The 13,398-nt window shown below is 38.3% G+C and overlaps 1 protein-coding gene across 1 annotated transcript in view; it reads right to left on the bottom strand.

Moving 5' to 3' along the window:
* MAP3K5 (mitogen-activated protein kinase kinase kinase 5) overlaps positions 1–13,398 on the bottom strand; it is a 133,578-nt gene that overhangs the window by 80,479 nt on the left and 39,701 nt on the right. The window contains exons 2-3 of the mRNA XM_014072682.2: positions 4,160–4,299; positions 905–928 (exon numbers count right to left, since the gene is read on the bottom strand). Coding sequence (XP_013928157.2) covers positions 905–928; positions 4,160–4,299 — 164 coding nt within the window. The remainder of the gene's footprint in view (positions 1–904; positions 929–4,159; positions 4,300–13,398) is intronic.

Raw genomic sequence — 13,398 nt, 5'->3', positions numbered from 1 at the left:
AGGTGGACGTGGCCAGCTTGATATCACTCGTGTCAGGGGCGCCTGTTGTGGCCCGAGCACCCTGCCAGTGAAAACGGGCTCCAGAGCTCCATTTCGTGATAGCCTCCTGCGACCCTCTGCCAACGAAAACGGAGTTGGGATTGCTGCGTGCATCCCAAGTTCCATTTTTGCTGGTAGAGGCACCGCGAGCCACTCCTTTGCTGTTTCCAGGGTGGCTCCCCAGGCCAGGTCCAAGCACCCTGTGGGCCAAATCCGGCCCCGGGGCCTTCAGTTTTAGATGGTATAGTTTCCTCCACCCATATCATGGAGAGCTTGCTACTTCTTTTTGCTATACCAACCTGTTTACAGACTTCTGAAAGCTTTTACATGACTACATACATACTTCTGGCCTAACCAATGCCGTTTTTCTTTTGTATACAAAAGCCTGCATGAGTTATGAGTGCTGGGAAGTCTGTGTGATATGCACAGTCTATCAACCACTGACATTTGTAGAGACAGGAAATGCATCCATCTGAACACAGCTTGCAAATGCAGAAGCAGAAAACGAAAACCAGGTTAAAAGAAACTCAGTGTGAAGCTGTAAGAATAAAATGAGTAAAGAGAATATGCAAAGAATAATACAAGAAAGATTGCTCATTTGGAGAAAACAGCAAATCTTAAAAGCACACAAAGGTAATGTAAACTGGTTAATACAATACCAAGCATCAAATGTATTAAGTTTCCCAAAAGATTTTGCTGGGAATTGAACTGAATGACTTGATAGTTATATAATTTAATGGAAAAAATCAGTAGAATTGCAATTACATCTTCAGACAAACTATAAACTAATAAGGAAGTTTGCACAATTCAGAAACTTATATAGCAGAAGCTGAAATTTCACTTTTGTTTTTAAAAATATACTTACATTATTCTTCTGGCAGATAATTTCCTGTAAAAGGGGAAAAACATATGAGAGAACTACACATGAACAATGTATGCATCTACTTACTGTATACTTAACAAAAAATACACTTAATGTTGTTTCCTCAGGGAACTTTAGATTTTCTTCACAAAAATCTGTTGCTTGGTATAAAAATAAATTGCTGATAGGTGCTACATCATATTAGCATTATATTAGTTGTTGAATGAAAGGGCTTTAAGTATCACTAAAATTCATCATGTTATTAAATCAAAAGGTTTTGGTCCTCGAAATTAAACAGATGAAACTTTTCTTGGAATGGGCATAGGTGAATAAGAAATGCTTCATGTGTTAATTTCATTGTATCAATGAAAAATGAAGAAGGGCAAAAAAGTAACTAGACAGACAGCGGAAAAATTATCACAACTATTTACAAAGCAACATTATTAATTAATCAGCTTTGATGTTTATTCTGAGTATTTACGCTGACATAAAGCTGAATTAATAGCATGCCAGCACTGACACAGCAACATTTTTGTATATTCCATACCTGTTTCTTTTGCACATTTTAATCATTTATGACATCAGGAAAAAAGAAGGTCCAATCAAAATAGAAAAAGGGATCTAAATCTTTATCCAATCGGATTGCATGCTCTCATTCTAGGTAACTGTTCCGTGAAATAATGTTGTTTTGTCCCTTTGCTAAACATAGTTCTATTTGTTAGTGGAAACCTCATATTCATCAACCGTTATTTATAACAGCATCACAATTGGCTAGAACTGACAGCAACATGATGACGTAGTCTTATATGTATCACAATGTTTCTGAATATAAAACATTTCCTTTTTGAAATCTTCAATATAAAGCATATGAGTAAAATTCCAAGCTACATGTACTCCAGCTAAAATACCTCTGAGGAGTTTAAAGAGTAGAAGTAAATAAAAGCACATGTTTGTACATGAAAAGGTTAAATATTACCATCCCATCTGGTTTAAGTCCTATATGTACATAGGAAGATCGTGTAGGGAATCATCCCCACAAGAGATCTCAGTCCAACCCACCTTGAATTCCTTCTAGTCTTATCTTCCGCTAACTTCCTTTGGCCTTTAGTAGTTCAGATTCTTGTAGAGAGCTCAAGCTTACAATAAATCTTTATACCATTTGAACTGTCTGGATATCCTGATCTCCTGGTGCGCAACAGATCTAGGCTACAGATTGCAATCCTTTTGATAGACTTATATTTGTTTCTACTGTTACACAAAAAAGAGAATTTTGTCAGGGAGAGATTTTGTTTCAAGTGGAGCAATAAAGTGCAACTGTCTATCCAAAAGCTTTTTAATGAATGAAGCATAGATTCTGCATAATGTTTCTATCTCCTGATAGAGATGGTAACTTTCTGACAAGTATTGACCTGTCTGAGATACACCTAAATTGCATTTGGACACTGAAAGGAACAAATGTATCTTTGAAAGAGTGGTACTTGAAACTGGGCTTCCCAAATAAAATATATCTACAACCCAAAGTTGATAAAAACATGGGATCCCAATTCCACTTTTTCCTGGCCATGAAAAAGCAGAAGACTGGTATGTTTTTTAACTGCCTCCTATAGTGAGCATTTCTGATGGCCAAGACCCAAATAACTGTTTTACCATATGCTATCTCTCATGTAGGCTAATCCAACTGATGCAACCATTAGTAGAGATCATCTTCATTTTCCCACATCCTTTGTACATTCAGCTGGTATTAAGCAGCAAGAAAGTCTCTTTTTTTGTGGTGTATCTTACTCTGTGAAATACCTTCATCTTGAGATAAAGCTTGTGTCAACCTTATTACAACTGACAAACAAGCTGAAAACATGTTCATTTATCTTCACATTTGATGCCTCAAGATGGTATCCTTCCACAAGTCAAGGCCATAGGTTTGCACATTCTGGGCTATTATCTTATCTGATCAATCTGTTTAAATGTATGTGGCCTACATTTTAATGTTGCAAACTCTTAGGAATCCGTGGCATTATAGGCAATAAGCCATATAGGCAATATACAAACAATTTAAATACAAAGATAAATAATATAAGAATAACATTAAGAATATGCTGGGACATACAACAATACTGAAAAAGTAAAAATAATATAATAAAATCAACCTATGAATCAACTCATGCTCCAGAGATATGAATATGCATATGCAAGCAGGGGTTGTGAGGTGCAAAACAATAATGTTAATTGTTAGACACATTTTCAGAAGATACAGAGAACTCAATTGTATAAAAATCTCTTTAACTATCAATCAGTATGAGGATGACCTTATCTATCTGAAAAGGAACTATGCTTTTCTTAGAATTTTCCAAACCAACGCTTGCTAAATAGGCATCTGTCATGAATATTGTAAATGAAAGCTATATTAGTGTAACTATAATAGTCTAGGTTCTTTCCAGCAATGTTAGGTGTATCCCAATTTTTTTTCTCAAGGATTTATTCTTCTTTGTGTCTAATTCCTGAACTGTTTTGATATAGACCTTTGTACAATATTAGATTCCAAGAAGCAACAAGGAATCAGTCACTATCTATGCAAAAATAATATTTGTAGGGCAGCTATAAAACACATGATTAGCACTGGCACAGATTGTGAGGCTTGATTCATTTAGACTCAAAGTATATGATACAGGAAATGAGTTAATTCTAGAATCCAGATACATGTGAGACATACTTAGTATTTACCTCTTGCTTTTTTCATATTAAAATGATTTAGCAATAAGCCACTTAGATGACTAACCATAGTAAGCATTTAAGGCAGCTTCTTAAAAAACAAAAATTAGTGGAAAAAGTAAAGGGATTTTTTTTAAAGAAAAAGGTCTATTTGGAAAATATATCCTCCCCTTTCTTGATAAATTAATAATTTTTTATAATCCACATTTGGTTGAGACTGAAGAACTTTCTTCAAATTCATAGAAAAAATTAGAAACAGAATCACAGCAGTTGGGCTTCAGTTCTGCAATCATTTTACTTCTAACCTCACTTCCTACATCAATCTTTTTCCAACATTGGACTTTTTAGATAGGCTGTGTCTGCACAGCACACAAGAACCCTGAACTGTTTCCAAGCTTCTAGGAATCTAGGCTATCATGGCAGTAACTAAAACTGAAAATTGTGTAGGTACCAACAATTCCACACAACTCAATGATACATTTCTCTGTATCTTTCTCCAATCTACCTTATCTTTACCCAAGCTTTGCCTTAATTTTAGAAAGGCATCTGTACCTTCAGTGATTGCAGAGAATCTGTGTTTGTATCACAGTAGAGAATAATGTTGTTGGCCATACTGAAGCTCTCTCGAACTCCCAGATGATAGAAGAGGGAGGGCTGACGGAAAGCATCGCTCATTTCCACCACAGCAATATCTGCAAGGAAGATCAAAATATATGCTAATCAAGTACAGTGCTCAAAAAAAGATATGCTAATAACCCATTAACTTTTTTCAGTAATTGTTTTAGTCAGCTAATATCCTGAAAGATGAAATCTCTCAAAAAGATTATTTGAAAAACAACTACAATGAATTAACATAATACATAAACATTTTTTACTACAAAAAGAGAAAAAATAGTGAAGATAATCAGCTTCTTCCCTCTCTTTTGATTATACTCCATTTAAGCATGATTATATTCCAAGGGAAATCCACAGTGGACAGAGGAGTTCCCATTTAGAATAAAGAGGCAAAGACTGAAATATCAAAAGCTCCTTGAAGCACATTAACAGAGAAGGACCACCGGAATGCAACACTTCATGCTCATAAATTTATTATTTGGAGTGGTCTTTCACTGCAATTGGAAATATGTGGCATTTGTAGCTTTCCTTTGATGGTTCCATAAGATTCCTGGCTCATCACCTCATTTGGCTCTGAAGTTGCATAGCTAAATAATCTTCATATAATGTTTCCACATGGATATAAAACCAAGTATTTTCAAATCCTTTCCATTTTAACGTGTCTACATTTATTTACAATGGACAATTCTGGGTCACATTCTAACGTACACTGGTGGTTGGCTAAGAGGAACTTAGTCTGCACCTCTGAGCACATGGAACATTCCTCTCAGGTAAATATTTATGACAAGATCAATAGTAGGAAGAAACTGGTTTTTTTTTGTGAGAATCTTGTTGCTACTAAGGAAATTCTTCAAAAGAGCACAAATTAATACTTATAAATTCCTGTTTAACAAATAATTGCAAAGGGCTTCATATTGAGCTCTCTTCCTGATGATCTGGAATACTCCAGTGCCATCAAATGAGGATTGTTGGTTTTTTATAAAGATTATGGACATTTTGTTAATTCAAAAATAGTTTCATGGACCTCATTAACGACCCTTTAGGGGACCAATTTCAGTCTAGTGCTGCAGTTGTTTCTAATGAAATTATTCCAGCTACAAAGAAAACTCCATAGAGCTGATTTAGCAGTACCAAATCTCTATCATGTTTTTTTCCATTTTCCATATGACCTCTCGCTAGATCTTGCTAGTTCTCAAGGAAATAATCTACTGTACCTGTAAATTTTACTCAACTCCATTAAAAGTGAATTTCCTGTGATAACCAATGGAAGATAAACACTCTACTAATTGAATAATGGACCATATCTCATAATGAATACATTTTTTCCATTTTCATAACATATAATCATATGTGTACTATTGCATAGCCAACATCATATTATATTATTACATGTTTACATCAATTCATCTTACCATCAACTCCCAAAAACAATTATTGGCTCTTCTGCTCTCCATTCACCATATTTGTACCTTATCCATCACTTTCTTCTCCCTCTTCCTCCTCCTCCCTATCTCCTTTCTTCCCTCTGTCATCCTTCCTTTCTCTACTTCCCCTTCCTCTCTCCTTCTCCTCTCTCCCCTTTCCACTCCTCCTTTTCCCCCCCTTCCCTCTCTCCTATCCCTCTCTTCTTCCCTTACCTCTCTCCTTCATCTCATTTACTTGGTGTATTTCAGCTTCTGCGAAAGCTCCATTTTATGTTGATGGTATTTATAATTCCTTTTAAATTAAATACATATTTAATTTTAACATATATCTTCCTCCTTTAAAAAAAATAGAACAAATAGAACAATAGAACCCCCAGCCTAATTTTGGCAGAGATATAGACCTGGTTACAATTCCCAGCTATATGATGAATACACATTTCTATAAACCAGTATTCTTTAAACCTTTCAAAATCTTTTCTTTTTTAAAAAGTAAAAGGAATGCTGAAATATTTTGCTATATTTAAAAATTCTATTACAAATCTTAATGCAGTTATGAATTTGAATGTAACAACATATTTCAACAATATCTGTGTAAAACTTGTTCAGAGAAGTGAGGTCAGCATAACAGTGAACATTTTAAATACTTGCTGTGGATTATAGTAAATGCTGAAAACCCATTTTACTCCAAGGTATAATAAAACAAAAGCAGCATATTCTGAATCTTGGAAGATATTTGTGAAATACATTCAAATTCAAATTATTCAGAGTACTGAAGTTCAACATAAATATGATTTAAGAAATATTATAAATTAGGCATTGATGCTCACAGGGTATATTATCAAGGAGTGTTCATAATCTTGAAGCGCACAACAATAAAAGGGATTATTTCAAAGGCACACAAATATCTCTTAAATGAATTTATTAAGCTATGTCAATTATAATCATTCCTTTAAAACAAGGTACTTCTAAGTTGATTGTTGCCTTAAACTGACAAAACAATATATGATAAAATTATACAATGATAATTATGCATTTTCATAAGGACAAAGAGGCTACAATCAAAGTTAATCGAAATGAAGCTGAGGCAGTAAAGATACTTTCATTGAACTTTATAATGTAAGTCATCCAATAATTTTTTAAAAAATATGAGCTTTTAACAACACTCACTAAGGTTTCCATCCAATATGAAACCACAAAAGTTACCCTAGAGATGATCTAGCTGTATTATTGTTTAAACTGTCCAAAAATGTTTGGCTTCTATAGGATATTTTTTTATAATAATGCAATCAAGTAAGTTTCTACTTTTGTTTTATTTGGATTCTATATTGGTTTTATTGGACATGACTGTATGATGACACAAACCAACTGCTCTTACTTACTACTTTCCATATTATATTTTATTCCATGTACTTAAAGGGAGGAAGAGGGCTCACCTGCTGACTATTCGTGCCCTTTCAGCCAACCTTACTTCATTAGCAGGTATTTGAATCACTCTCTCATCCTTCCTCTTTCCAAATGTAATATAGGCTTGAGCCATTGCCCCTCCATACATGACACTCAAGATAACTCCAGTGAAGCCTCCTCCTGGTACGAAATTAGAAGGTGGCGAGGTATGGCATTTTAAGGGCTTGAAGTTGGCACACTCGCAAAATAGCTACTATGCTGGGCATAGCTGGTTACAAACACTTGTTTCTCTAAAGATAAATTACCCAATCCATGACCAAATTTTGTTGGCTCAAAAGGTATTTTTATAAATTGAGAACTGTATTTATCATTGTGCTTGTGATTGCAATGTCCAATTCACTGAAAAATTGGGTAGCCTCCAAATGTTTAGAATGTCAAACCACTTCGGTTATCAGCTAAATATTATGTGGCTAAAACCAAGGGGACAACTTTTGTCAAAATGAGGAAAGCAGAATACTAATCAGAGGTGGGTTTCACATAAATTTACCACCAATGCGCTGCGCACCAAAACTGTGAGCGCATGCATGATTGCCTCGCTTGCGCACATGCCTTCCACACATGCACGCAGCCTTCCCAACCTGCATTTTGCTCGTATGCATGGTTTGCACACATGCACATGGCTTAGAAAACATGGCTAAATAGGGCGGCATAGCGCTGGGGCAGGTGAGCGGGGGGCGGGTCTACCTGCAGGTCGCCACTACCGATTTGCCTGAACTGATCCGAACCAGCTGAATACCACCACTGATACTAATGTTAAACTAAATGCCTGCGACTTTTGAATATTTATGCAACATTGTGACATGCACAGAAAAGGAGCAGGGCTTGAATCCCAAAATTGCAACACTGCCTGTGTTATTTTGACCTCCTTCTCCTCCCTGCAGATGTAATGCCAAACATCTCAAAGGCCAAGGCAGTCTACCCATGTTTTATTCTCCTGTAAAACTCTGGTTTAATTCAGCAGCCACTTTTGTATCTCTGCAACTATTACATAAGTTTAAAATCATTGTATTGTGGACCACTTACTTAGCATGCAAAAGAAATCTTTATCACTCCAGAGAAAGCTTGCATTACTAATTAGACATGCAAAACAGATTTACAATTGCTCTCTTCCCAAAATTAAGAGAGAGAGTATAGATAAATATAACTGCAATGCCTTAGTAATATTTGAAGTCAGTTTGGTGTAGTGTTTAAGGCAACAGAATAGAAACTAGGAAATCATGAATTCTAATCCTGCCTTAGATGCAAAGACTACTGGGTATCTTGGGCCAGTCATTCTCTCTCAGTCCCAGGAAGCAAGCAAGGGCAAACCAATTCCAAAATCTTACTGAGAAAGCTATAGGGACATGTCCAGTTACCAGGAGTTAAAAAACAACAACAATAAAAATCCTAACCTAAAGGCACCAAGAAAGAATAGTCTTATTCACTTCTTTTGCTTCTCCAGCTGATATGTCACTTAATTAAAATATGGCAGAAATGTGCTGTTTTATATGATTTTTATTTTTTGGATGTACATCATTTTTGCTTTTACTGTATTGTACTGTACTGGCTTAGGTGTTCTCTAAACCTATGTAAATAAATAAAATTCCTCAATTATAGAAGGCAACCATTCCGATTCTGGATTGTAAAAAGCAAGGATCTGTCATTGTTCTTTGCTTTGTATTTATAACTATCTTTACATCTTTCTAAGGGTCTCAAGGAAGATTTTTATCAATGAGGGTGTATTTCTTTCACATGTGCTTGTTCCGGAGTAACTGATACTAATTCCCCGAGCATACAGAATCCGTACAATGCATACACTGCATCCAAACAAATTCATTCAAGCATTTTCTCTACTGATTTGTGTTGGTGTATATCGTTCCTGATGACACAGCATGAACTTTAACAGTTCCACTGGGGTAGTCCCCTGCTTGCAGAATGTTTCATTTGTCCTTTCCATTGTGGTTTTTAAGACATGGAAAGATTCTCAGTTATTTCTTTTTAAATACAACTGCTTCCCAAACTAAGAGGTACTTCTGAAAGCCCATGGTTGGTTCATCAACATTTTATTGGGCGGGGGGAATACACAATATTGTCATGCATTTGTAACTCCTTTGGAGAGAAAGCAATGAATGAACTGGGGGGAAAATAAATGAATCCAGTTCGTGTTTTCCCAGTTCTGTCTTTTTTTTTCCTCATTGGAAAAGGTTCAACTTTTACCAAAGACCAACAAAACTTTCACTAAAACAGATGTGCCTAATGACTTTCCTCTGTTACTAACTTCTGGCTCATCCCAACTTCGTGGATTGGCAACTACTTCTCAAGCCATTTCAAATCTAACTCTATTTCCTTTCAGTTTCTCTTCACCAACTGCAGATCACAAATGCTTTCAGGAGCTTGCTACTGCTGAGTGGATGAAAGTGAAAGGCAGGTAGCAGGAGAGCAAGGAGGACAAGCAACGAATATCAACACAGAAACCTAAAACATAGTAGAAATTTGCTGAGAAGCACATTCCACTCAATGGAGAGGTACACAGGAGATAATTCCTCAGTGTTTTTGTTGCTTACAAGGTAGATGGGTTGGTTTAGGCCCTTGCCAGACAGTTGACAGAATGTCTATAAGGTAAAGATAAAGGTAAAGGTTTCCGTCACACATATGTGCTAGTCATTCCTGACTCTAGGCGGGTGGAGCTCATCTCCATTTCAAAGCCGAAGAGCCAGCGCTGTCCAAACACTCTCCGTGGGCATGTGGCCAGCATGACTAAATGCCGAAAGCGCATCGAACGCTGTTACCTTCCCACCAAAGGTGGTTCCTATTTTTCTACTTGCATTTTTTACATGCTTTTGAACTGCTAGGTTGGCAGAAGCTGGGACAAGTAATCAGAGCTTACTCCCTTATACAGTGCTAGGAATTCGAACCGCTGAACTGTTGACATTTCTGATCAACAAGCTCAGCATGTTAGCCACTGAGCCACCCCTCAGAATGTCTATATCCTGCAACAAATACATCTACCAGTATAATCTTTATCCCTATAATAAGCATCATTTTGTATTTTAATCACTCTTTCAAGCAGCTTCTTGGACAACTACTTTAAAAATTAAAATAGCAAACCAATGCTTTAGACCTGTAAATGCATTTTCAATAAAGAGGAAATAATGGCAGCCAGAAAGGTTTCCTAAGAAACATGATCAGATTTGGGAAACTAGGGACAGTGCCTTCACCTCTAGAAGAAAATAATTTGCATTCCTTTTGATCCCCATCTCCAATTTTCCTTTTTGTCTTTACTTCAGCTGCATATGTGACAGTGAAATACAACAATAAGACATTTCTAAGAAGGTAACATTTCAGAAGAACAAGTAGAACAACTAGGGAATTGTAATAAATGAAAAAAGTTTAAAACTTTCCACTTAGCTGGCACTGAAACCTCAAAAAACAGAAATGAAAGATCACAAAAGATAACATTGCAGAAGGAACCTCAGCAGAATTTTTGTGCTTGTGATTTACCTAGCTATCTTTAAATATTTGAGGAAAGATAGGCTAAATATATTTCTACACATTTGGGGGGTACTATTATAGAACCAAGCTAGTACAGAGAACGATAATTTCTCCTAGTTACAGAAAAAAGTGAGCTTTGGAATGTGGGCAGAATGGTATAAACATTGCAAGAGGAAGCAACTATTCCCTGACTAAAGTACTTCACACTCAACAAAGAGGCAGGTTAAGAATACTTCACCTTTTTCAGTGGAACTTTGTGTTTGTCATTCCTGTAAGAAATTCATTTTCTTTGTCTTTCAGTGGCCTAGAGTAGTAATGGCTAAACTTTTTGTTGTTGGGTGCCAAAAATGTGAGTATGTGTGTGCAATAGCGCGCATGCATGCTGGCATCCACAATGCAAAGTGCCCTCCCCACATGTGCATGCACACACACACACACACACACACACACACACACACACACACACACACTGTTCGTCTCCAAGCTGAGATTTGTATTTCCTTCAGGAGGCCAGGAGAGGCCGTTTTCGTCCTCCCCACGCTCCAGGAAAGTCTCTGGAGCTTTAAGTAGGCCAAAAACCAGGCCCAACAGAAAAGATCTTTTTGCTGCTCTCCATTTGCACCCTTCCCCTTGCCTATTTTCTGCTTTGTGTATCTCTTTTGTGTGTCACCCTCTCTGCCCCTCTCAATATCCTTGTTTTGATCTTCTTGAGCTTGATGGCATTTTCACAGGTCACTGTATCTTCCAACCAGAGCAGCAACAGGCCTTCCTAAACCTGTGCCCTCTTAAGTTTTGGATTCAGTGTTTCAGTCCTTTGCCATGAGTTATGCTTATTTATTTAGATAATTATACTTTATTTATTGGCATAAATGCCTGTCTGTTCACGTAAATGCTCAAGGCAGCTTATAAGCATTGTTAAAGTTACAATGTAAAAACATAACTGTAAAATCAATTCAATTAAAATAATAGCTCCAGATTACTGTCATTCAAATATAATTAAAACAATATTAAAGGCTTGGTGATAAGAGAGGTGTTCTCTTTGTTTTTTTCTTAAATCCTGGAAGATAAGGCCAAAGGCATTTCTTAGGGACACTGATGTTCCTAACCACTAATTTATTTACAGTATTTGATTTCCCCCACATACCTTTATTTTGCACAAAGCAGTCAACAACAACCCTGTGGGGTAGGGTGTGCACTGTTACATCATGCCACAAACCCTGCCTTTTCATACTTGCATTGCAACATCACATGCAAATGTATAAGCAGTGGAGGAAGTTGCGTAGTAACATTGCAATGCAGGTTTTGTCATCTGTTTTCTCCTGCAAATGCATTCCATAGCTGTAGTGCTACGCAGAAGATCATCTGCACTATACCACACAGCCAGCTTTCTAGCAGCTTAGCTAATTTGAAAAGGTCTCTCCGTCAATCTAAGTAACCAGGGAGTTTAATAAGAGAAGAAGCAGCCACTACGGTTGGGTGATGCTGGTTAAAAGTTCAGAATATTTGGAAAGATGCAAATTGAAATAAGATGTCCTACTACAGTGGTCCCCAACCTTTTTATCGCCGCGGACCAGTCAGCCTGTGATAATTTTACCGTGGCCCGCTGAGCGCGCGCAGGGGTGGGGGGGCGTTGTTCGCGACGACACATTGATTGCTTATATATCATATATATTTCATTTATATATCATAAAATGTTAGATGTTGCATTATTTTCAATATGTATTTGTAAATATATGCCAAATAGATTGCAATCGCTTTCTGGACTTCCTTTAAATTTGCAGGTAAATGCTGCAATAGATATATAGCTCCCATCAGATTGATGATCACCCAAAAATGTTATTCATTGAATTCACTGTGAATCCTTTCTTAGTAAGTGCATTCAAGCCAGCCTACTACTAGCTGGTAGCCTCTCTGTCCATTCACCAAATTATCTGGGACAGGGGTGTCAGAGTGACATCGAAAATGTCAAGGTAATAGCCATGACTATGAAATTAAAAGCCTATTTATTCTTTTATTTGCATCACATAAAAACCAAGATGGTTCCCATCTTGAATTTTTCTAAATACATCCTACATACAACCATGATGCAGGAGTTTTCATTCAGCAAGAAAAAGGAACCGGTGACTTGAGCCAAGTCAACATCTGGAAATCTTATCCCAGTCATATCCAACCTAGCTTATTTTTTGAGATCACCTCAAGGCGAGCTGGAGCGGGACGCGCTGCGCCACGAGTTGGAGAGCTTGGAGAGGCTGAGCGCGCAACTTGGAGAGCTGCGTCTCCGCCGCCTGGAGCCCGAGCTGGCCCGGCGGCAGCAGCAGCTGGAGGGGCTGTGGGCCGACTGCGCCGCTCTGGAGGCGCTGCTGGAGCAGCTCCTGGCCGAGCACGAAGGGCTGCAGGAAGCGCGCAAGCAGCGGCCGGCCGCGCTGCTGTCTGCCCCTCCGGGCCGGGCGCTCTGAGAAGCGGCAGCTGGCCTCCGACTACGCGCTGGTGCTGAGCTGGAGCTGCGCGCAGAGCCTGGAACGATACGAGGCCGAGTTGCGGGCGCTGCAGGAGCTGGAAGGGGGCCGCCTGGGCCAACAGGACCTGCGCAAGCTGCGCGCGCAGAACCAGGAGAGCCGCCGGCGCCTCAAGGAGCTGGCGCCGCTGCCGGGAGCTTTGCGCGCTGGGCGAGCGGCTGGAAGAGGAGCAGCTGGCGCAGCAGAAGAGCCATGGCGCCCAGCTGCAGCGATCATGGCTGCGCGGCCCGGTGCCAGGTACTCCACGGCCCGGCACCGGGCCGCGGACCGGGGGTTGGGGACCACTGTCCTACTATTTGAA

Source organism: Thamnophis sirtalis, unplaced genomic scaffold (genome assembly GCF_051295495.1).
Source record: "Thamnophis sirtalis isolate CommonGarterSnake01/CBP01778 unplaced genomic scaffold, rThaSir2_p1.2 scaffold_6, whole genome shotgun sequence".
Lineage (NCBI taxonomy): Eukaryota > Metazoa > Chordata > Lepidosauria > Squamata > Natricidae > Thamnophis > Thamnophis sirtalis.
This window is presented reverse-complemented; position numbering and strand designations above follow the sequence as displayed.